General features: G+C 46.1%; 1 protein-coding gene across 2 annotated transcripts in view; it reads right to left on the reverse strand.

Moving 5' to 3' along the window:
• The window catches only part of ROBO3 (roundabout guidance receptor 3), a 468,117-nt gene that overhangs the window by 101,564 nt on the left and 340,467 nt on the right, over positions 1-26,086 (reverse strand). For both annotated transcript variants that reach the window (XM_069614542.1, XM_069614541.1), the window contains exons 13-16: positions 15,593-15,714; positions 13,502-13,718; positions 2,814-2,938; positions 1,392-1,563 (exon numbers count right to left, since the gene is read on the reverse strand). In XM_069614542.1, the coding sequence (XP_069470643.1) occupies positions 1,392-1,563; positions 2,814-2,938; positions 13,502-13,718; positions 15,593-15,714 (636 nt within the window). The remainder of the gene's footprint in view (positions 1-1,391; positions 1,564-2,813; positions 2,939-13,501; positions 13,719-15,592; positions 15,715-26,086) is intronic.

A 26,086-nucleotide genomic window follows, 5' to 3' on the forward strand; every position in this document is an offset into this window, starting at 1 on the left:
GTTGGGATAGCCTGGGATGTATTTATTTATTTATTCGAATTTGCGTAGCGTGCAGCAGCCCTGAGGCATATTTATGTTGAATGCTGTGTATGGAGTAAGTAGCCAATATTTACCCCACGAAGAGCCAATATGGATCTCATGAAGAGCTTTCTATGTAGCCCATGCAGAAAATATGCCATGCAATCCCAACTCATAATTATGTGGCATTTTAAAGCCAGCCATATGTAAAACACCTTCTGTTACCACACTCATAACAAAGACTGGGGTAACGTTAAACAGAACCTGCATTTAAAGCACCTCCTGTTGAATGTTACCACCATAATCACAATGAGACTCAGGGCCCGATTCTCATCGAGGCGCAGTGAGCGTGCTAAACAGCATGCTTTACTGTGCCTTTTTCTGACTCCCAGGCACCAAGCATATTCTGAAGTGGGCCTGGGCATCAGTGCAGTGTACGACAGTGCACTGTTTGCAATCCACCTGTTGTCATGGATAACGGGCGGATTGCATAACTAGGCAGCATTTTCCGAAGCATTTTCGTTAGATAGCGAGAAATTCAATTTATTGAAAGTGCTGCCGAGAACACGGCAGAACCGTACTTTCTACGGAAACTTATAAACAAGAGACACAACACAAACTAAACTAATTTTCAGTAAACCCTTCAAATCTCACAAACTGGAGTACAATATATATTAATTATAGAAGTACTACACATTTGTCCGTGCGTAGTACTATCACAATATATTCTGATACATTAATACATATATCTAGCGTTCATCATGTTTTTCTGTAGTACGTACAACACGCACGCAAATATGTGCATGAGCCATATTTACCTGGTGCCATCCACTCCTCTGCCACAACAAACCGAACGCCAAGGTACCGTGTTTGCCCACCAGTTTTTGGCATTCGCTATAGCAGAGGAGTGCCACGAGAATCGCCATCGTAATTCACTGATTACGAAAGTGCCCGTTGCTAGGATGGTTTACCGCCCATCCCAGCAACTGGTGCACATATTCCGAAAGTGGCGCATTAATTCCGACTTCGGGTCAAAACACCACCATCATAATAGGTGTTGAAGTACCAAACATGTCAGAAACTCTTGCCACAGCATTTTTGGTGCTTAACGCTGTGTTCAGAATCGGGCCCTCAGTGTATTTCAAAGTACTTAGTTATACGTAAGACTTCACACGATGAATTGGATATTCCCTGCACATGATTCACAGCAGGTTTACAACAGTGAGCCTTTCTAATGAAATCTTTCCTTATATTGAAAGAAAAATTAAGTACACAATTGAACACTACAATATCAATCACAAACCGAACATCTGGTAATGCAACGAGTGAGGATATATGCTCTGCAGAACCCTGTAAGCCCTGGTGGAACTCACTCATCTGGACGGTCACAGGCTGACTCTTGACTCCGATCCCAGCATTGGTTGCGGCTGCCACCTCAATGCGGTACAGCATGCCAGGTACCAGGTCCCTGATGACAGCAGAGTGGATGGTGCCATCCACGGTTTGGTTAATGTGAAAGCGGGTTTCGTTCCCCCAACACCAAATCTGCAAGAGAAAAATGAACAATTTGCATTAAGAATATCCCTGATTGAAGCTATTCCTTGTACTGACAATTATTCCCCTGGCTTCCCTTAGGCAGCTGTCTGCACACAATGTGGGACCACAATCCCCAGAGGTGGGTGCTCAAGGCTCTTATCCAATAAAGAAAACAAAAGAAATTACAAAAAGAAAGTACCTGAGCTACTGCAATCTGACATTGTTGATAATGCCACTGTCCTCACCACTGAACATAGACTCTAGCAATACGGTGAGGCATATCAGATACTTAAAATACATTTTCCTTTTCTTGTTTTTTGAAAAAGAGCTTGTAGCACGGTGCACCCATGTCTTGACTTGGCACCGTGGATGCTAATTCCGTTAATACGCAGGACGGCGGGCCTACCCTGGCAGCAGCGCCATGCCACTGGCATTAAGTGACCAGCACTTTGCTTGGATTCTTAAATTGGGTGGCAGGCTTTAACTGGAAGGGTTGGCCCTGTTCCACGGTTATTAACTTCTCAATATTGACTTCTGGCAGGGCCAATAACATGTCATATGAAACCAACAACGTTTTATATTGCACAATTCGTATTTTGGTTGGTAGGGCTTGTGTTTGCTCATCACTAGAAGAATCAGGGACTTTTAATATGTTACATTTTCATATAATCGTTTTTATGGTCATTGTTGCACAGCATTCTTTCTGCATTTGTGTTGTTGGGATTGCTCCTCCGTGTGAACATGTTTTATCTCACCTACAAATTGCAAAAACCTCGTTTTATTCTGTTAATGGGTGAGGATCCCCTATGACTCCCTTTTATTAGTATTTTTGTTCTCACTTTTTGCAGTTCGCTGTGGCTTGAGGGGCAACCACTGCAAGCTGCCCTAGTGTTTTTTCCTTTTCCATCAAAATGGCTGCAGGACTGTCCCTCAAAGAGAGGTAAGCACAGTCAGCGCCTGCACTCTGAGCGTCAATGTGGTACTGCAGGCATCCTGATGAGGTTTGTACGCTAGGCTAGCACAACCTCCTGAGCCCCTTCACATCCTTTACAAGTCCACATATAGAAGCCTACTAAAGTCAGCGGAATGTCTATGTTATGTTATTTTAAAGGATATTTAGACTGTGACTATCACCACCAGAGGTAGAAGGGATGGATTTGATGGAGGACGGATTCTTTCTCCAGACAGGTTCATCTTCCCTTAGAGATGCCCTTGCTCCCATTGAGTCCACCCGCCATGTCTCTCTATGGATACTTTACCCGGTAATCCTGAATTATTCCATTTTGGCTTTCGACAGGTGGCGGCTCCCAGGACACACTGATGTTTGTGCTGTTGCTTTGTCCCAATGTCACCACGGTAACAGCTTGGGGGGGACCACTGGGAACTAGAAATGAAGTGAAATAGACTCTTAATTTGCAACGTTTACAGATGATGACAGCAATACGAAGTCTAAAACAGATATGAATTTCCATGCAAGTGAATATCTTGTAAATTAGTTGCAACATATCTTACTACAAGCAGACAGCTGTGTTAGTCTTCATTAAGATAACAACCCATTAATGTTCATTGTGATTAAATTGTACCTCCTTTGTCCTTTGACCGCTTCAAAAGTTCACATCCTCAATTTAGCCCTGAAGCAATTGGGAAGTATATAATATCTTCCACATTTCCTGAAAAGCATATAGGGCCCCATTACAAGCATGGCAGTCCGGGAACTACAGTACCGGTAAGCATGCTGGTACCGTAATTCCCGGACCGCCATACTAGGAGCTCTGCTCGCAGGTGTCGTCTCACCCGCCAGGTTTTTTCTGGCGGGTGTAACGGCACCCGCGAGCAGAGCACGTCAGATGCACCGGCACGACTCTGAATGTGCTGGTTCATCCGACGTCCCCATCCCCATTCAGCCCTATGGGGCAGAATGGGGATCGGGAGGCCCTTGATTCTGGCACCCGCAAATGGGCAATTAACGGGTCCGGCGAGCTCGGCATTACCCGGTTCTTGCCTATTCGCGGGTGCCGGAAAAAATGCATCTCCGGGGGCAGCTGTGTCGTTTTTAACGGCACGGCTACCGCCAGAGTTGTAATAAGGCCCATAGTCTTTTCCACTTCATCTGCCAAAACAAACCTCTGTCCACCTGTGATGCCATTGGATTATTCATTATTTCAGCGTAACTTAATTTACGCCTTCTGCCACTCAGAAATAAGACATTCACACTGAATTGTCTCATGCTACTTATATAATCCACAAGTAATTTATGTTCCTACCAGTCCAGTTTGTTCCTTTTTTTTGTCGGTTTCATACACACAACATGATCTGGTATTTAAGCTGTCAATCAGACGGCTAATTCTACAAATGTTTACCAGCCCTGAGTCCATGCCTTTAACACATCATAACTCATAGCCTGGTTTACCCTTTTAGCACAATTCACAAACCTTACCAGACCACTGGCCAATGTTATGGTAAGGTAACACCGAAAAGGTGTCAAGCGCTCCACCAGCATAGGGTGTCAAGAGAGTGCCATATTAGCCTATGCAAGCAACCAATGAGGCTTAACTGTTTTACACACACCAAGAGACCACGCAAGTGGCAAGAGTGCACGGTACAAGACCGCATACATTAACATTACACACAGGTGAAGTCTGGCCGATACCAAAAGATTAAAGGTTCATTCTTGGCGACCAATGAATGCGGAGCACCCCCGTTTCCCTAGCATTTGCAAAAGGAATTCTTCTGGCACTTTCAGAATTGTCATCAATATGTCTTGCATCCGGGTACCTGACCTATGTAAGTGCACGTTCTTATTTCTGTGTGGCGATTTTTTTGAAACTCGAGAAAGGAAAAGCATATGATTTACTAGTGTAATTTGGTATCAATAGGCGGAAGGGTAGTCTGGTGTGCCTTTTAAAGCAACATTGTTACGTATGAAAATACTTCCTGCAAATAAAGAGGTTTCTTATTTTACAGCCCCTAAAAGTTTTATAAACCTGATGTGTAACTACTCAATCACATTAGCCTCCCCGCAGACGAATGGACAGGGCTTGAAGCGGTAACTGGCAGTTCAAAGACGCAGACTGGCAGCCATTTTGGATTTGCATTATATTCAGCTTTAGCGCTATTAGATTTAAATGCCAGTGTACAGCACGCCTGCAGAGTATTTACGGGAGGGAAAGTCATCATCAGGGTATAACATGTTTTTCAAAGGACCACACAATTCTAATTATCCAGGGACATTTATGTAAATCCATCTTTTCCCAGGCTGATGAAGCAAAAGCAAGCCCCTTGCCCCCGCCTTCCCAAAACTGCCAGGCTGACAGCAATTTGCATACATTTGCCATTACCACAATTTCTGCTCAGCGTTATTCGGTGCAGAAGCAATTTCTGTGGGCAACCCCAGCCTAAACATCTACTTTCAGCTGTGTCCTTTGGTCTGAAAAAGATTAAAGCTAGTATATACATAACAAGGAAAAGAATGCTATGGTTGGGGAAGGTTGAGTGAGCTTTCAACAGAGATCAACAGAAAGCGGTTATCCAGACTCTGGAAAACGCTATTACATTTGCAATTCTTACCTCTGGGATTCTGTTTAAAGCCCACTATTTTCAGAGCATTCTTAACTTGGCGTATTAGGCTGGATCGTCTTCCAGAGCCGCTTTAGTTTTTTTGATGGACTTGGGGAGACACGGTTATGATGGGTTTCGCTTCTGTGTTGAACCAAGGGTGGTGGGGGTTAAGGGCAGTTTCCCTATAAAATTAACAATCACTGTGAGATGCAAGTACATAGTGGAGGGAGGCCGGCCGGCCATGGATAAGGGTTGGCATAGGGGGGACAGGGCATGGCAAACAGATAGGGACATCGCGAGTAGGGTTAACAGTGCAGGGCAAGGAAACAGGTGAAGAGTTTCCTCAGACAGGGGAGAGATAAGATTGAAATGGATAGAGAGTTGGTGGGCTTGTGAGAAGGTGGATTTAAAGAGAATGTGTCCAGCAGGTAGAGAATAGAATTGGGGGGGGGGCAGGATACAAGAATACAAATGCACTGGGACAGGGTAAGGACCAAAGACTTTCTGAAATATGCATGACACCGGAAGATGAGGGTCACAGGAGACTCCCCTGTGCCAAAGAAAAAGAAAAGAAAATGCACAGCTAAACACGCACAAATAAAAAAAAGGTAAATGCAGAGTACACATCACAAAATTCAGGACAAATTCTTTTCACTCATTTCATATTCACCCATTGCTGCTTGCTGAATTGAACTCAGTACCCTGATTAATACAGGGTACAGGCTGCAATGAACTTAATTTCATGTAATGGCACTCTGGTGTTACACACACACGGACAGCAACTTCTGAGCTGTCTTCATACACACCAGGCCTCATTACAAGAATGGAGGTAATGAATATAGGAAGGCGGAATGGTCTTACTGGCATCGTTAACGGGTCCGGGCCATTACGACCCGACAACCCGCCAATAAATCCACCGCCCGTACCGTGCCCCTTCATACCAGCTCGTGCGCGTAGATGCGCCCCTTCGCGGAGGAAATTCCGGGAGCAGGTAATAGGAGGAAATCACAACTCACACAGGCATGCGATTTCCGGCATCCCGAAGGTGGTAATTAGAGCCTGCACGATGGCAGCCATACAGGCATCGCGGACCACCCGCAAACAACAACCTGCAGTCAAGGCAACTGCCACAGGTGCACACAATCACCACAGGTGGAGTCAATGGAGCCCGTCCCAGCATTAAAGGAGTACACCCACACACCACACCCCTTCCCACACCAAAATGATACCACTAGCTGATGCAATCATGGGGCTGGAGGACATGCCCATACTGCTACAACTAAAGCAACAACAACTACAACAACAACCACAGCCACAGCCACAGGCAGCACAGAAGAGACGCAGGAGGAGAAGGAGGGTGAGACAGTGGCAAGAGGGGGGGTTTGAGGTTCAGCGCAAGGATCTAATATATTTGGTTGGAGTGAGTAAAGCTGCAGGTGGATGCAGGAGGCGCGATTTGCCAAATCTAACGCCAAGTAAGGAACCAAGTAAACAATTGTTTTGCAAACACACTGCGCATAAACACTAATTGAGTCCAAAGTGGTATAGTGGATTTAATTGTCACTGAGGTAGCCTGACACGTGTTTCGGGCACTTGCCCTTCAACTGAGGCTGTGAGTTAGGTGTGTTCAGTGTGAACCTGATTAGGGTAAATGAGAGAATAATTTAACATGCGCTCCACTGTCACTTGCAATTGCACTCAAGGGTTTATGTAAAAGCGTTTCCGCGTATCAGCGTCTCCGCTGAATGGAACGTGAGACAGGCCCAGCAATTACCACCAGTGCAGCCAGTAGTACCTCATCGGCAGCCACCAATCCCGCGCATCAGACCCAGTCCATTCAACCAAACCCCTGAGCAGACCCACACCCTGTACAGGTTGAACCGGGACACCATCACCACCATTGTGGACATGATACATGTCAACAACATCAGCCTCATAGAAATATGCACTGCCACCCCCCGCTACTAAAGGTGGTGGCTGTGCTCCACTTCCTGGCCGCAGGCACCTACCAGCACACAGTGGGCCACCTGCATGGCATTTCACAACCACTCTTTTCACGCATGCTGACCCAAGGGCTGGATGCCCGCCTGAAGCACGCTAGCACCCACATACCCCTACCACGGACTGCCCAGGAGATTGCTGACACCAAAGTAGGCTTCCCTGCACTGGCATGCATGACCAATTGCATTGGTGCCACAAACTGCACCCATGTCGAATTGGTAGTCCCTCATGCCATAGAGACTGTGTACCGCAATCGCAAGCAAGACCACTCCATCAATGTGCAGATGGTATGTGACTCCAGCAAGATCATCATACATTGTTGCGCCCGATATCCCAGATCTACACATAATGTGATGGTGCTGCGTAACTCCACGCTACCCCGTCACATGTAGCGACATGCTGGACAACGTGCCTGGCTGCTTGGTGAGTTGCCTGACTGGGCCATGGTAGTACATCGGGGTTGTGAGGTGGGGGGATGCATACTCTGCCAGGATGGGAATGGGCGGTGAGTGGAGAATGCATGCATAGCTATACACTCCTGACCTGAACCTCCCAACCCGAACATGGCACATCACTGCCACATATTGGACCAATGCCATATATCAATGACAACATGTAAGACGCACAACCTGGCCACCATGGGTATGTCAAGCAATGAATGACCAAACATGATTAAAACAGTGCCAATGTGGCTAGTGTGTTCATACACAGCAATCATGGGAGGCAAGACATTGTCCTGCATCCACAGTAAATCTGCATCGGCATGCAAGTAATCACCCTGCATCATCCGTACTACGCCATCCAGACTAGCACACCATATTGCAGTATACAATGCGCCTAAATAATATTTGTGCATACATATAGGGACATGTGCATGTCAACAGCAAATTGCTGCGACCATGGCTGTGAATCCTGAAGGTGGCAGCTCAGAATGACTCACACAGACCTCTCTGTACTCCCATGAAGGTGGAGGATATCCCTTGAAGCCGTGGCTACTTACCCATATGCGGAACCCCCGTAACAGCCATGAAGAGGAGTACAATCTGGCCCATACCCGTACCTGTGTTGTGATTGAGCAGAACTTTGGCTTGTTGAAGGCGCAATTTCGCTGCCTAAGCAGGTCTGGTGGAGCTCTCCTTTAAAGGCCTGAGAAGGTTGCAAAGATCACCATGGCCTGTGTCATGCTGCACAACATGTGCATCCGGAGAAATGTGCCACTGCCACCTGACATTGACATTCATGCACTGGGTGAGGATGATGAGGATGAAGACGGATGAGAAGCAACATCCCTGCCAGTACTTGATGCACAAGAAGGCCGTGCAGTACGCCAATCACTGATTGACGAATACTTCACACCCACAGGGACGTTGATGGATATGTGTCAGTACTACACTGAACACTGGGTCCATGTGGACATGCACACAGGGAATGTGGGGAGTTGGGCACTGTGCACGGTCATGAATAAAATGTATACACACAAAATGAACAATGTCCAGGCATTGAATGATTTTTCACACAATGGGTGTATTAATATAAACTACAGACATGTGCTAACCCCTTGCCCCCACAACACCAAAACATCCCATACCCCCAATGAACTCCCCATACCCCCCATTGAATACCCCATACCTCACAATGAACTACCCATACCTCCCATTGAACACCCCATACCCCCCATTGAAGTCCCCAAACCCCCAATGAACACCCCCTTATACACCTATACACTACCAACACCATATAACCACTCCCATTGTTGTCCCACACTATTTCCTTGCTTTCTTGGAGCAATGGGTGACTGCCTCGCACTCCGTCTTATCTGACGCACACGGCTGGAGGGTGCAGAGGAAATGGGTGGGGAGGATGGGGGTGAGGTGGATAGGGTGGAAGCCGTGGTGGTTGGCACAGCTGGTGTGGGTTGTTGCTGCTGCATGTGCAGCAGGTTAGAGGTCAGGACCTGCATGACGGCCCCCAGACTGTCTCGCATCATCACCGCAGAGGCATTGATGGCGGCTGTGTTCCCCGTTATGGCCTGCCTCCCTCCGCCATGTATTGTCGGACAAGCTCCAGCATGGAGTCCTGTTTTGCCTCCACCCTTGCTAGCCATGCCTCAAGGTTGGTGGGAGCAGCAGTGGTTGAGGGTGCTGCGCCCGGGCTTGCATTGGCAGGGCTGTCCTCGGGGGTGGTGCTGAGGTCTGAATCATGGAGTGCAGGATCCGCAATGCTTCGGGTGTGTGTGGCCTGAGTGTGGGGTTGGGGGGTGGACAGGTGGCTTGGAAAGTGTGGTCATGCCACATGGATTAGTCCATCCTCGTCCACATACTCCTCCACTCCAGTTTCAATGTCGCTCAGTGGGGCCGTGGCTGCTACCTTGCCCACGGAACTTGATTCCACCGAATGGGTGCCACTGGCCTCATCTTCCACTGGTGTTGCCAGCTCTGTGGTCCCGGTCTCAGGCGTAGCTGTGGGGCCCTCATGTGCAGCTATGGCCTGGGCACTCGCCCTGGGTTTTGGTGTGGGCTGCGAGGCTGCCCCGGAGGTGAATTTGTCGGTGGCAGTTGTCTTGGCCCAGGACGTGGATGCCCTTGTGGTTGGTTCCTTACTGACAACTTCTCCATTAGTGCCTGGGGAGGTAGAAGAGATGCAGGGCATCAGTGATGGTGTTACATGCAAGTTGCATTATATGGTGCTGTGGAGATTTTCAATTATCATGCATTCATATCTTACAGGTGTGTCACACAGGTTAGTTTGAAGGGGGCATTTTGGCATTAGCCGTGACGTCTCAATTCAGGAATGCTGCATGGCAGGTGGCATGCTGTTGTATTGGGGTTTGTGTGATGTATGACATGGGAATGGTCCGTGTGTGGTGCCTGTCTGTTATTAATGGTATTGGCACTCAGCATGCATTTCAGTGTGGCAGGGTTTGGGCCTCCATCTGGACATGGATATGTTGATGTGTGCGTGTTGGGACATGCATTGCCTTGCCTAGATTGGTCACTTGTGCTACGTCATGGTTTCCCCTACTGGGGTCTGCAGGGTCACTCACCTCCATCGCCAGATGTTGCGGCACCTGTCTTCATCTCCCCAAATGCCGTCAATGGTCTCCATCTGGATGAAGGTACTGCACATCTCCTCCCAGCGCATTAGTTTTGTTGAGGAGTGGGCAACCCCGCTGTGGCCATGGCCTCCCTCCGATTGCTGGCCAGGATGTTTCGTACCCTCAGGCGGAGGTCATCCCACCTTTTCTTACAGTCTTTGACTGTCCGTGGGGTGGTGCCGACAGCAGAAACCTTGCGGGCTACCTCCTCCCAAACCCCTTTTTTCGCTGCTATGCCTCCCTCTTTAGGTTATGGGTATTTATGTCCTCAGCATGGGCAGCGAGGATGTCCGCCAACATGTTTAATTCTTCATCAGAAAAACGCTTCTTGCGCAGGCGGTGGTTAGATTTTCTGCTTGCCTAGGACTTGGTGATTTGGAAGGCCCTGGTCTCTCCTGTAAAACACTGGTGGTTTGGGAGGATTGCAATGGATTGTGTTTTTAAAGATGGCCGCCGGTGCATTTCCCGTTCCAACGCGATGACGTTACTTCCGGGTCTGGTATTGCGAGCCCGGTATTAGAATGGTGTTATTACCGGCTCGGTATTAAGGGGTTCCTCCTAGGCGGTTCACGTGTGCTCGCACATTCGTAATCAGCCGCTATTAGCAGCATAATATGAGCACGGACCCGCTAGTTCCTCCATGCCGGTAATGACCCTGTTTTTAGCGCACTTCTCGTAATGAGGGCCACCGACTTGGTTCTTTTGCATCAAAATCCTACTTGTGAATGAGAGGATATTTCACATAACAGAAGGATTGCCATTGGCAGCTAACCTTATCCAGTTAAGATCTATTTGTGTTCTTGCCATATCAATCAAGCAACATAGGGACAAGGATCTGCATTTTCGACATTTAAATCAGAGAATTTATCTTAAAAACAACAGAAGCAATTTGGTTGAGTGCTTCCATGTAAATTCAGTCCATCAGGGCAACAATATGATATGGCATTTGATATAATATGGCATTTATAACACGCCTATACACAAGTGTTTCAAGGCACGACAAGGCAAGGGGGGAACAAAGGGAGAACAAACAAGGATCCTACTACTCCAGATGGCATTCAGATCGCGCAAGTGCGTGGGCAGGCGGGCAGGGACAGTGCAGTTCATGGGAATAGATAATAACAATAAGTAAGTAACGGCCAGCATGTGGCAAGTGCATGGGTAAGTGCTGACAGCAGGTGTCAAGGGCTGGTAGGGGGACTGTAGGGATACAGAAACAGTCACCAAGTGCAAGGGTTGCCAGGCAGGCAGTGCAGGTGTGTGACGCTGGTGGGGGAGGGACCTGGGCCCGAAATCAGAGGGTGTCCAGGTAGCCAGTGCAGTTCAGGTTACAGCCAGGAGGTCAGCAGGGGAGAGGAGGAGAAAAAGCAGAAGCAAAGAGAACGGTTTTGAGGTGCTTCCGGAACCGGTGATGGTTCTCCTCAAGTTTAAGGGAGGCAGGGAGGCTGTTCCAGAGGGAGGCACCAGCCGAGGAAAGAAATCTACCACCAACTCGTTGCTTGGAGAAGCGACTAACCCTGAGGGAGTTGGAGGTGGATGAGTGAAGAGCATGAGAAGGAAGATATTTAGGAAGCAAATAAGGAAGAAGTAGTATGCTTTTTCTTTTACTGACCTCATGATTTTGGGAGCTGCTATTGTCAGAGACGAGGTGTGAAAAGAAAAGAACGAATGCATGTTCCACAGTAGACCAGATCAACATTCCTCGAGCTACACGATACAACCCAATTTACAGCTGTCAACACTTCAAATGCACCAATCTGTTATTTATCTTTTTTCCCAAAATGTTCTAAAGAATAGTTTCAGACTTGTCATTCATTCTCACAAGTCAGAATTCATCCGCTTAAAAACGATACATGTTTGTCATTTACTCATCCTTTCAATTATTCGCATGATTCAGGCGTTCTTTCCAGGCTCTTAACATTCCCTCCTCCCTGTCACTTTAACAAACTTACATTCTAATCAAATCTTTCCATCCACCTTTCATCCCCCTTTCTTCCTTCCCACATGCATCCGCCTGCCCTCTTTCTTCCTTCCATCCTCTATCCATTAATTACTCTTCCATCCTTCTTGCATTGCCTTACAAACTCAATCTGCCCCCCTTACACCTCAATCCTCCATCCATCCATCCACTTCCATCCTCCATCTCTCCTCTTTAATTCTCCATCAATCCACCTTCCAAACCCTTTGCATTCCTCTCCATATATCCCCTTTCGGTCCACCATCTAATCCCCCTGCATCCTCAACCCTCCATACATCCACATCAATCCTTCATCCATCCCCTTTTATTCTCTATCTATCCAACCTTAGTTCATCCACCTTCCAAACTCTATCCATTCCTCTCCATGTATCCCCTTTCGGTCCACCATCTAATCCCCCTGCATCTTCACCCCTCCATATATCAACTTCAATCCTTCATCCATCCCATTTTATTCTCTATCCATCCCCATCCAAATTTAATTCATCCACCTTCCAAACCCTATCCATTCCTCTCCATATATCCCCTTTCGGTCCACCATCTAATACCCCTGCATTCTCAACCCTCCATACATCCACTTCAATCCTTCATCCATCCCCTTTTATTCTCTATCCATCCACATCCAAGCTTAATTCATCCGCCTTCCAACCTCTATGCATTCCCCATCCATATCTCAAATTCCATCCTCCATTCACCCTTTCCCATCAGCTATCCCCAATCCTTCCATTTCCATCCTCCATGCGCCACCCTTCACACTCTTTCTATCTCCTTTCCATACTCAATCTTCCATTGATCCACTTCCGTTCTCCATCCACCCCCCTTACAGATCATCCAGTCCCCCTCCGTCCGTGATCCACCCTGTTTTGCCCTCCAATTAACCCCCTTCCATCATTCACACCCATCCTTCCACTTCTATCGTCCATCTTTCCCCATTCCAAACTCTATCCATTCCTCCTTCAATCCTTCATTCACTGTTCCTCCTTTATCCCCTATCCTTTTCCCTTGCTGTGTGCAGCATTCATTCTCGCCAATCCCCATCGTCGTCCATTCTCCATCTATTTTTCTTGGACCCTCCCCCAAACTCCACTCTATTCTTTTTTCTTTCCATCCTCGACCCTCCATACCCACCCCCATTCATTCTTCCATTCTTCCATTTTTCACCTTTCTGATTTTTATCCCCTCGCCTTCAATCTTCTATCCTTCACACTTACATCCTCCAACCTTCTTTTGCATCTTCAATTCATTCTCCCTTCCCCGCTCATCTCCCTCACTTCATTGCTTCCTAGCACTTGATCGCATTCTCCACCTGCTATTCTCACCTTCTTCCGGCGTTCGGACCACAAGCATCTCACTGTCTCGGCCCTGAAATTCATCGAAGTATGGCCGGATTTTGATTTCATATTCAGTGCCTTTCTTAAGATCCGCCAGGACCGTGCTACGTTCAGAGGGGGATTTCACGTCCTGCACCTGCCAGGCACTTGCCCTGGTGTGATACATCACCCGATATCCCTGGATAAACTGAGCCTGTCGATCCACCTTAAAATAGAGACAAAAAGACAAGATCCTATGAATGTATCCTCAAATGGTCAGTAGGGAGTTGCTTAAGATTGTAGGTGCTGCCCAACACCTTCTGGAAGAAGAGTATTTCACAGAAGCACTGCATGGCGTTGGGTGGGGGCACAGGACATTCACATTTAAACAAGTTTGAAAAAGGAAGCAGGATTGAAGAAGTCGCATATCCCTAAGCATCTGTTTTTGAGCAGAAAGAACTCAAATAAAAGTCAGCACAGTATGGCAGCATTATGTTAGGGTGCAGAGAGTATTGCTTTAGTGTTATAGAAACATATATGAATGCATACTGGCAAGCATGAACCACCTGTAAAAGTAATCGTTTCAGAATGTACTTAAAGCAGAGGCGTTGCTGGGGTTGGGGAGGGGGCTGATGGGGATATAGCCCCTGGTCTTTTGGTTGTAGCTCCGGATAGAAGCTCAGGGGTTACAACCAAGAAGGCTAGCAAGCCCTGAGTCCTTCCAGTCCCAAAATTAGCATAGCCCTGGATCTTTTCCAGACCTAGCAACACCACTCTCTTAAAGCAAGATATACATGTGCTTATAAAGCCATACTTACAATTTCCCAAGATTGCATTTGCCTGCTCCATTATTGGAGGACTAATAACATAAAATGCTAAAAGAGCAATGTTAGCTTGGGTCGCAAACGTATATGTTATAGCTTGTTTTTCCGAAACAATGATAATGTGTTATCTCTACAGCTTAACCCCTCACTCAGCACAGAGCTGGCCAAACAAATCAAGATGAACATCCTAGCCTCAGGAACAAGGCAATCCCGCGCAACCTGGATTTGATACAGCAGTTGGGCTGGCTCAGCCTTTCACCCTCATTAGGTCAATGAAATGCGCACCACAAGTGGGAAATTACTATTACAGAGCGTAGCATCTGGAAGGTATGAAACACTGTATAAATCAGCAAATTATTATAACAAAAGTATTCTGTGAATAAATAAGATGACGATGCAAGCACTGTACCCGGGCCATTGCCATTGTGGCATGATCTAACATGGGGTTGGCAGCTCTTTGTAAATATCATTATACATTCAGACAGCAACCCTGAAGCCAAAGACACATTGGGCCTCATTCTAACCATGCCGGTATCCTGGTGGTAAACCCGCAAGAATACCATCAAATGCTATTACCATTTCCGGCACTCGGTCCGGGAGCATTAACGCTGGATTATGGGTGCCAGAGTGACAGTGTAAATCCCCATTCATGGAGTACCATCGGACTCCATGAGGGGATTTGCCATCATTACCGGCACTGGCAATACCGGTGCCAGTAATGACACATTTCTTGCTGGTATGGCACCTGCCTTACCTCTAGCCATTAGCTGGAGGTTTTAGGTGCCCCACCAGCAAACCCGTAGTCGGCCGGTCCAGTAAAGTGTTGGTATCTGCTTCCATCTCTGTATCAATCCATTATGGCTGAGATATGCTTCAAGGTTAGGATAGGTTTTCCTGTAGATTGAAAGTTATCCTGTCTCTACATTGATTGTTCCTGATAGAGTCCTTGCCTGCTAGTGTTACCCGTATCTGAGCTTAGCTCCTAACTCATGCTATCTCTGTGTTTTTGCATAGTCTGCTGCATCTTCATTTTACGGCCTGGAAGGGCTTACCAATGTCTGCTATGATGTATTTCCTTGCTTGCATCTGACATGTTTTCCATCTGGTAAAGCCAGATCAGCAGCTTTCAATTCCCATTTTACCCAGTTATACAGTCGCTTCATCTCAGAAATGCTATTCTTGCACCAGTACTAATATAAGCATTTTTATAACCCAAATCTTCTCAACCCAATGGATGATTGGTGTTCACTAACAAGCATTCGTGGATGGCACTTACAGCCCATGTGACCTGTATGGTGGTTGAGGTGAGGAGAACAGGTGTCTGGAGTTGAATCATGACTTCGCCAAGCTCTCGCTGCACTTGCCGATGGTCCACGCCCTGTCTTGTAGGACTGACATCTGGAAGACATTGGGTATACGAAGATGGTTATTACCCGGGCAACATAACTGAAGACATGAAGTTTAGCATCACTTTTTTATCCATAATCAGAAGATGAACAATTGTCCTATGACCTGTTGTGAGCTGTGCACACGGGATCAGATTTCACATTTTAGATGACACCAATCTCTGTTTCTGATGGTATAATCTACTAGAGTGCATGTTGATAACTCTGGGATTGCTGTTTGTATGCTAATACTACCTTAAAACAGAATTATGTTGTGTGGAACTACACAAAGAAATGTGACAAATCAGTCATACATTCATGTTAATTAGTCGCTCTAGCCCTTGACACCCCCTCATTCATCCCCATTCTTGATCTCGACCCCCTGAGAATGGGATTTCTTTTTTAAATTCCATCTTTCCAAATGCACTTCCTGGTTTCCTTTTACCTGCATTAATTGGCTGACATTTCACCAATAGTACACAAAAAATATAAACTTATATTATGGCCCCCTCTCTGACTAGACACCGAACTGTTTCTTAAAAAAAGAGGTGGAATTAGCATGGTGCAGTATCCAATTATTTGTCAGTGCTATACACAGCTTTTGTTGTAGGGTTCAATGTTCAAATGTTATCTTACATCTCCTTGTTCGCTACCACTCTTAATTATTAATTTTGTATGTATGCATTCATATTGTAGGACTTATATATGGGTTACAGACTCAGAATTTCAACGAAGGCAGAATTGTATCAAACACCCAGACCCTTGCAGAAGAGGTGTGATAGTGTATATGGGAGACTCTGGTGTGAGTCTAGTGTGAGACAGTGCTGTGAATTCATATAAAACAAAACAAAAGGGGGTTTGGATTCAGCATTGCATAGTGGCAGATAACATAGCATAGTGCACCATACCATGGTATAGCATGGACTGAGTTGCACTGTAATGTAGAAACAACAATTACTTGTTACTAACATCCTTCTAATATCTAACCGATTAATAATATTAGAGGCAGCTCAGGCCATAGCTCCTTCGTGCAAATCATTGGTACAAACTGTCCATCTTCATGGAGCTGCAAGCCCAGTCTCAGTGATGTTGCTTGGAAAATCAATGAATAAAAACAGCTTTTGCGATGTAGATGTGAGTGAGGAATTTATGAAGCCATTCTGTTTGAAACAGGCCATTGTTTAATGCTTGCAACACAGGTAGGCGGATGGAAACGTTTTACAGCTAGGCCATCTGTTTGCTGTGCTGAATTCTGTGTAAAAGGTGAAAGGAAAGGTGCATGTTTTGGTATTCTGGAAGGTTTAAAGGGCCTGGCTGATTGAGGGTGAGTTTTTGATGGATGGATAACTTCACTGGAAAGAGGCTGGGATATGGCATGCCTTCTATACATGGGTATACCTTAAAAGGAGCAGTGAGAAAGACTTTTAAAAAGGTGCAGAGGGGAGGAAAGGGGGTCTGGCTTCTCGTGGGACCTACGTCTGCATCTGCTGGGACCTCTGGCTGTCGAGGGAGAGAAAAGGAAAGGGCTGGAGACTGCCGAGTTGGGACGGTGTGTGTCATGTTGGCAGAGGAGTGAAAAGGTGAGCCATGGTAGGTTGCAGGCGGGGAGAGGCTGAGTTAGAGAGTGCTTCCAAGGGTGTGCCGCCAGCTGGGGAAGAAAGACAACATGCTTCCAGGATTTATGCTACGCATGATGGTGTAAAAGAAAAAGTGAATCTTTACATTGTAGATAAAACTGCACTGATCGTTAAAAGGTTAAAGTAGGTGTCAGGTAGTCCCCTTTGTTCATTGCATGTTCCTATGCGAAGCTAGGCATCTGCGAAAAGAAATAAGCTGCTGCTCTCAAAACTAAGAGCAAAAGCTATCTCAAGGTTCAGATATAAAAAACATGTGTTCTGCCAAGGTTAGAGGCAGAGGCGTAGCCAGGACTGTCTAATAAGTCAGGGCCTGAATCGAATGTAGTTGGGCTCACCACAGAGACGCCGGCATCTGTAAATGCCCACACAGCTATGCTGAGTTGGCATTTACATATTTTGGGTGGGCCTGGCCTTCTCAGGCCTTACCCTGTCTACGCCTCTGGTTAGAGGAGGAGAGAGCAGCAGTGTTTTCACTGGGCAGATGGAGGGAAATTTTGCATGGGGTGAGAGAAGCAGAAAGTGTTCTAAAATTGTTACTGGCTCAAATGCAACGCATTATTTTGACAGGTTTTAAAGCCAGCCTGTGTCAATAAATGAGTGTAATTTATTTGCTCTCAGCTCGCTTCCATGTACTATGATTGCATAACGTGTATTCCGGTGAGTGCTTTTTTCTGATTTATAAAGTGTCCTATGAAATAACAAAGGCTGTGCATGACGATTTACTGTGTGACACATTATTTCCGTAAGGTGTAAAGAGCAGTGTTTGGTAAAAACTGTTATGTGTCCAATGCTAGGACAAACTGCTGTATCCCCATGTTATAAACACATTATTTGTCAGGTGACCTGGGAAGTCTATTCTGAGTAATTACATTGAAACACCAATGCAATAGAAATAAGGTAGAGAAATTGTGCCCCTAGTGCGCGCTAAGTCCTACTTTTTCTTCAGCAAGTGACCCCTATGCGAGTGTAGCTCCGTGTTTAGTGGCAAGCTAGGAAATCTCACGAAATACCCTACAAATGTATTGTGGAGATGCTGGGGATTGAACCCGGGGCTCATACACCTTTGACAATTTCTTATTCGTATCTATACAATAACTATCATACGTGTACATTCAAAGATAATAAATACCACACGAGGAACTTGTAAATATTTGTAGACATTATGTTTGAAAAAAGCAAAAACTTGCCAAGAGTTTTTGCCCAGACATCTTTTCCAGAAACCTTTTGGATCTTCTAACCCCCCCCCCCCCCCCCAAAGCAGCAAATCTAACAAAATGCAGTTCCCTTTCCTCAACAAACTCCTACTTTCCACCATCAGGCGTATAACTCCTTTAACCTTATTCTTTTGCTGACCCAGTCTGCAGCTTCTGTCTTGACAAAACATGCACATTCTTTGGAGTCTTTGGGAGTCTTTAACATTTCCAATAACAATATCATTACTTCCCCAATGTAAATGTTCACCGAGTTTTGTCAAAAGAATAACACCCGATCCAGTGGCTGGCAGCTTTAGTTTCAGCGCGTACATCCAAGGAAGTAATGCCTTATTCAGCTCTCACTTACGTATGGGTAAGACTGATGTGGTCCCCCACAAATGTCCTGCTAAATGATCTAACCACCTCTGGCCCTAATACAACAATAGGGAAAATCCTCAGTTCAAAATCTATAAGACGTTTAATGATGTACACTGTACATTGTTATTCTTAAGTTGCAAGCCGATTCTAAATTCAGAGGGTGGTGGTACAATCGCCAATGTCTCAAGCAGACCAGCGACAGTCAAGCAGAGGTGGAGATTACCATTGATTACACTATGTTGCTACTGACCCTTATTTGAGACTTCACTCTGAGTAAAGGCATGGCCGTGGATGCATTTCTCTACTAGCAGACAGGAGAAATGTCCCAAAGAATCTCTATAAATCTAACTGTACTTGGAAAATGTACTAAATTGCCAAATAATCTAATGCCACCTATGTTGGGTGTAGATATGGCCATATGTTATATTATGTTACATTATTGTGATTTATACCACACACTGCTACCATTTGCAGGGCCTACAGCTGCTCATGTGGCTCTGTAAGAAAGTGGCTGGGGTTGTTTATTGAGGGAAGAGTTTTAGGATCGAGGTTGTGCTCTTCTGTTGAAGCTTGCAGAACCAGGAGAAACTGCCAGTTGTGCGTCTTGGCTTCCTGGGTGTGCTTTGATTGTCTGCACTGGGGTTTTTGTGCCCTGAGAGGCAATGTCCAGTGTCTAGGTTGTTTGTTATTTCTGTAAGTTTGCTCTTGTGCTGGGTGTGTGGCTTGTGTGTTTGTGTATAGTAAAGCTGAGCCCTATGGGCGTGTGTGGTATGTGGGAGGTATGCAGGTGAGGAGCGAGGCACAGGGGTGGTTTGTAGTTAGTAGTGCAGCAAGATTCAACACAGTGGTATATTAAACGATAGTATGGCCCTGTCAAACTTCCCTGTCACAAACAAATATTTCATCAATGTTTATTATCACATTTTACCCTCATACACATCCAATATGGCACCATAGAATGAGTAGTCCTGCTCTAGAAAAGCGTGCACCAGATACAATAATCTTCAATTATCTTGGGCCAATGGGCATCCGATTGAATAGGGAAGCTTACTCTTATAACAAAAATGAACATCGAGTCTTGTGCCCCAAGAGGGCATTTTAAGAACATTAACTCTGAATAATGTGAAGCAACATGCAATGTCTCATGTCGCTGGAGAATTGCAATTCCTTGCTAAGGCTGAAAACATCTGAGTGTTCTATGAATCTACCACCTTTAAACATCTTTTTATGCCACACTTCAGAGAGCATTAGCACTCCCCACTTCTCATGTAATCATACAGAATGGGAGCATTGGTTAGATTTAAGTTGTGCATTTGTGCAAGCCTTGTCATCATGTTTCCTTACTGAACACTCTAAGCATCATGCATGTTCTGTAATGTGTGGCTAATGCACGATTAGCAAATGACACCTTGTGTTGTGTTAGAATGTGTACTATAAGGAGTCTGTTTCCTCTCAGCTGCGATGTTAGCATCAATCACAGTTGTCATTTCTTGTTGTAAAACACTGCCTATGACTCAGAGGTGTGTGGCACAGGAGTTGGATAACGCTACGACCCACTCCAAATTCCCATCGCCTTCATTTGTCTGGACCCAGTACTCTCCAGTCATTGCATATTTCTGATTCATATTCATTTCAGGATCTCCCTATTAGTATGTATAGAGACTAATGGCAGGACTTGGCACTGCAGCTAGTAAGTAGCCCTATGAAGCCATATAGTTATAGGCAGTGTAGGTATTGGACTGTGATTCTGTGATTCTTTGGCATCCATGACTGGATCCCTTTCTACCTTCCTGAACATTCCTTCATCTCCTACCTCAATGCTCGTAGCAGGATTTCTCCAAGGTCCCGCTCTTTTGCCCAACTCTTCACATTCTGCACCTACTTGCTGAGGAAACCGATCTCCTCAATTGGGCCCTCCTCTCTCCTATTCACTGGTGATGGCAAGATCTGTTTTCTCTTCCTCCTCATTCACTAGAAAGCTATACACTTGCATCTGCAACTGTATCTCCTCCATGCATCATTGAATGGCACACTTCCCCTTGATTCTTTAACTCTTCCAAAACTGAGGGGGTATCCCCATGCACACCTCTCATTCTCTCTCCAATTTCCATTCCACTTGAGCTTCTTAATCTACCCCCATTGACCCACACAATACTTTAACACTTCCACTGCAAGGTAGTCTGGCTAAACTCGCTTGACATGTACAAAATCATTTGCTACCTCACCCCATACTCTGCTAAATCTCTGCTTCCCACTCTGGTCCTCGGAAGCCTTGGATGCTGATCCAGTCTTCCTTTGGGATCCTCCTTGATTTCTTTAATTCCCTTTGCAACCCCACGCATCCTCCATGGGTTACCTCGCAGATCTTCATCCATCTCCACCCATCCCCTCAGCTCCCCATGCAAAATGCTCTCCTTCCTTAAGTTCCTTCTTCTAGTTTCCAAATTTGTCCATGACTACCCGCTACTTGCACCGTGCAATTCCAAGCCCTCCCCAGCATCTCTGCTCGGTGCCCACCTTGTCCCCTCTTTTCCACTTCTTCCCCATTCTGACTCCCTACCACTGGAAAGCACTTTTCCCACGGCATAGGCACTGTTCAGGACATCTGCTGAAAAGGCACCTCCCGTGCACAGAAGGAGATCTCTATGTATATTTCTGTAAATGAGGACTCCAATTGTTAGCTTGCATTTCTCTCCTGTACATCTTCCCACTTTCCTCTTCACCAGTCGGCTATTGCTTCATTTGGATTCCACTACCGTACTATTGTGTAGCGCCTAATAACGGGACTCTTGTGAATGGTGTTTCAGTTCGAAGCACTATTCTACTTCAAACAAATTAATGCTGTTCAATGTATCTAATGCAGTGTAGGCTGGGTCAGTGACAGCCCATCCAAGTGCCAGGGCTCAGGGCAATTACTGCCTACGTCCATCCCTGAAACCGCAAGCAACCAGCACGCTTGCATGTGCTAATAGTGTGTTCTTGCAAAAAAATAGCTCCAGGCAAAGCCTCTCATTCCTTTTGAGTGCCTGAGCGGGCTTTTCCTGAGTGGACCACATGTCGCTGGTGAGGAAAGAGTCGTAGGGAAGGTAGCGGTCAGGGGCGGAGAGTGAAGGTTGATTGGCTGGGAAGAAAGCGAGGTCAGGCGTGGGGAGGGTGGTGGGAGAGTGCAGACCTATGCACAAGGGGCATGGAGAGCGGGTGGGCAGTGAGCATGTGAGTTGCGGAAGGCCAGTGGAAGGGGTGGATGTAGAATGCAGTGTGAGTGTTTTCCTTGGAGTGCTCTGTGAATGTCAGTTGGAAGGGAGCTGCCTGAGAGAGAGGGTGCCTGTGGATGTCTCTGTGTCTCTCTAACCGGATGGACTTACCCCTTACTTGTAGACCTGATGACTTATACCTGAACTTGATGTAAGGTAGTTGCTGCCCCTAAGATCTGGAATTCCCTCCCCAGAAAACATTAGAAATTAGCCTTCCCACCAACGCTTTAAGAGTCTTATCAAAACATGGCTATTCAATAAATACTAACTAGTATTACTGTATCCTGAAATGCTTAGCTCAATCTGGAACTACTATGTCACCCGAAATGTGCCGCTTGTATGATATCGTACTATGCAACTAATCCTACCTGTTTTGTAACTTCCTCTGTAAACAGATAAGCACTCCTATGTAACCTACGCCGTGATACCTCCGGGTTTGGGCGTGTAACAAATGCTATAAATAAATAAAAATAAATAAAGAAGTATTTAGCTTACCCTCAGGCTAGAGTAATTTGTAAAGCGTGCAGCTGTATGCACAAGGGGGGTGGATAAAAGGGGAGGAAGGGTGACGCTCAGGGGAAGGTGCCATTTTCAGGAACAAGTGCAGTCAGACATAGGTCAAGAGAGCCAGCATTCCTCAGCTCCTTATTATATTCCTCAGCTAAATCTCTGCTTCCCTCTCTCTGCTTGCCGGTCAAGTGGCACAGCGAGTAGAGCGCTCGCTTTGACATCTGTGCAGAGGCTGCTAACGCAGGTTCGAATCCCGGCGGGGCCAAACTCAGCCTTTCATCCTTCCGAGGTCGATAAATGAGCACCACACACCGTGGGTAATAATAAGCAGCGCTCAGATACCTGAGGGTTCGTAGCACTATATAAGTGCCAAATTATTATTATTATTATTATTATTGGCTGATGCCTTTCTCCAGGGTGCTAATCTAAGGTAAGTACCAAGAAGCGATGAAGTTGTGCCACAAGCGCTCAACAAATAAATAAATATAACTATGAGGCGGCCACACCTCCACTATTCAGTTGTCATTAAGGAGACCACCAACAGTGAGTAACATATGGACTATTTCATGGAGGTTATGCATGGCAACCTTTATGTGGGCTGTCTTTATGTGTTTGTATTTGTGGACTTGTTGTGGGCATATGTGTGTGTGTGTCTGTACTTGTATTCTAACAGTCTGCACACCTGCCGGTACGTGTTGTCGGCTTGTGTGAATGTGTGTCTGTACGTGTGTTGACTGTGAGTGTACAGATGCCCTTATGCGCGTATTCACTGTGTGCATGCATGTTTGCCGGTTTGTATGATCAGATAGTTTGCATGTCTGCCTGGATGTGTGTTCTGATTTTGAGTATGTGTACCTGTGCATGTGGTGTCTTTGTGTTTGTTATGAAAGAGTGCATGTGTGCCTGTATGTGTGTTGCCCATATGCATATGGGTGCTTGCATGTTTATCTGCTTTAGTGTTTGTAGGCGTTTTTTTCGATGTGCATGTGTGCATGTGAAGCACAATATAGACATGAAAGCTATTGGCTTTGATAATGCTTGTTCTCTTCAGACACCTGCCACCATACCGGGCAAGCAATCGACTGCTGACAAGTAAGTCCCAGGGAATAGTCCACGTTCTTATGAACGAACAAAGAACGCACAGTCCTCCTCTTAGAATGTGCAAGCAACAGTCTCCTCAGAGACGGGGAGGTGTGAGTGTTCAGGATGGCCTGCGCTGCTCGGACAGCTTGCATGTGACAAACACAGCCTCAGACACGTAAGAAAGGGTGTCTAGGGGCTGAGGAAGTCCCAGCACGTGTAGCTCCAATGAGAGTGAAGACTGCACTGAAAAGCCCAATCCAGCTGCAGCATGAAAAGAGGCACCAAAGAGATTGGAAGAATGGCTCATTACAAGGCCCCCGGGAGAGTGGCAAGATGGCACTGTCAGAACCTGCCCATCTCTGCGCTTCAATGGGAACTGTCTTCTATTCCGGTGGAGTACGCACACTGGCAAACAGGTATTTCAGACCCTACCAAAGAGCAACGGAAGTGTACGTCAAAAGGTACTGATCCACAGCTGTACTGTAATGTAAAATGGTCTTGTATAGCAGGCATCTGCATTGTGGAGGCCTCTTGGCACATGCAGTTCACCGTGCAAAGCCACTCACACTGATGATGTTGGAAATGTGTTTTTCTTGATTTATGGTTTTTAATGTAGCGCCCACACTGCCATATAGCTTCTTCACAGCACTAACAGGGAGAGGCTCTGAGAACCAAGGAAGACAGTTACCTTGAGGAACTTTTCGGCTGAGCCTCATCAGCATGTTTTGCAGAAAAGGGTAGCTTTTAGGATCTTGTGCCAACTCAATCAAGTTAGTTCAACGTTCGAGGAAACATTTATACTTGTGGCAGAAATAGCATGGACAAAAGAGTGAGGATTGTGCATGAAAACATCTATCATAGGCACAGATAGATGGAGAAGTCTATTGGTTAAAAGAAAATGTAGCAAAACTGGTCAGAAGGGAACATTCACAAGCAGAGAAAACAATTCTAAATGTACTCTACGAAGGACCCTTCCCCCTCTTAGGTGTTTTACTCAACAGAAAAAGGCAATGGTGCATTTGTGATGCTGGTGGGAGAAGGTTGGGAGACATGCAGAATGGTACCAGGGAGAGGGCGAATTGGTCAAACAAACACTGTTCATTGTTTCCAATACGACATTTAGGGGTCAAGGGGTAAAACAGGACCAGTTGGGAAGTTTTGGGAGGAATAAAAGCAAGTAGTCAGTATGTCCTCGGTGCTGGGGGACATAGATGGAAGACTTCATTCAAGCATCCTGAGGCAAGTCACGGAAATGACGCGGTGTTGCATAGGAATACATGAATTGGCAGGAAGGAATACAATGTTCTTAATGGGCTGAAGAGACAATAGACCAAGGGGCGGTGCTTGGTGCAGTCTGCGTACACTTATGTGAAGCCTTTGAGGCAATTCCCCCAGGAAACCTTGAGAATCCATGTGGTTAAAGAATAGATGGAAACCTGGGTCACATCACCCCACGTGGGCATAGGCCATCATGGAAGCCGGAGCACTGAGACAATTACGCAGTGTGAAAATGATGCCACAGCGAGGTGTTATATGGATAAGACAACATTACATGTTGTCACAAAGGAGAACTGATTCTCTGAATGTTTTAAATGTATCATAGCTACAGAATCCATTAATTTATTGGGTATTTATAATGTGCCTATGCACAATGTGTATGGAGGCGCAAAAAGACAAGGGGGTGGGGGGACAGGGAGAACAAAATAAAAAACAATCCTACTAGGCCTTGTGACATTTGGCGTGTGCAAGTACTGTAATGAGAAGTGAAAGAGAGGGCGGGGAGTGCAGGTCAGGGCGCAAGGGTGCGTGAGAGTGCCAGGTCAGGTGGACAGGGCCAGGGGGAAGCAGAGAGTGCAGGGGAAGGAAGGTCCACGCGCAAGTGCGAGGTAAGGGTCTGCAAGGGCTAAAGAGTGCAGGCCAGCCAGGCTAGTGCGGGGGAGGGGCCCAGAAGGGAAAGTGCAGGATGAAGGTGGGGTTTGGGGGGGACCAAGTGCAGGGGTAGACTGGGATAGGAAGACACTGAGGGAACCAGGCAGCCAGTGTGTTTATTGAATATTCTGAAACGAAACCGGAATGCATTACATATTTGGAAACCCTTTAAATAAAAGGAGGCATCCCTAAAAAAAACACAGCAATAACGATTGGCTTTTAATTAAGCATCCATTGGTGTATTTTGGTCTGGTGAGCACTGCCGATGTCTCTGAGGCTGGTACGAAAATAGCAGAAACCGGGTACCGCCCTAATATGTGGCCCACCTTAATATCAAAAGGCCATCTGGCCTTGAAAGCACGTTTTGCTACAATACGATACGATGCAGCATTATTTCGGTC

The sequence above is a fragment of the Ambystoma mexicanum genome, chromosome 9, assembly GCF_040938575.1.
Source record: "Ambystoma mexicanum isolate Mex_15411 chromosome 9, UKY_AmexF1_1, whole genome shotgun sequence".
In the NCBI taxonomy this organism is placed as follows: Eukaryota; Metazoa; Chordata; class Amphibia; order Caudata; family Ambystomatidae; genus Ambystoma; species Ambystoma mexicanum.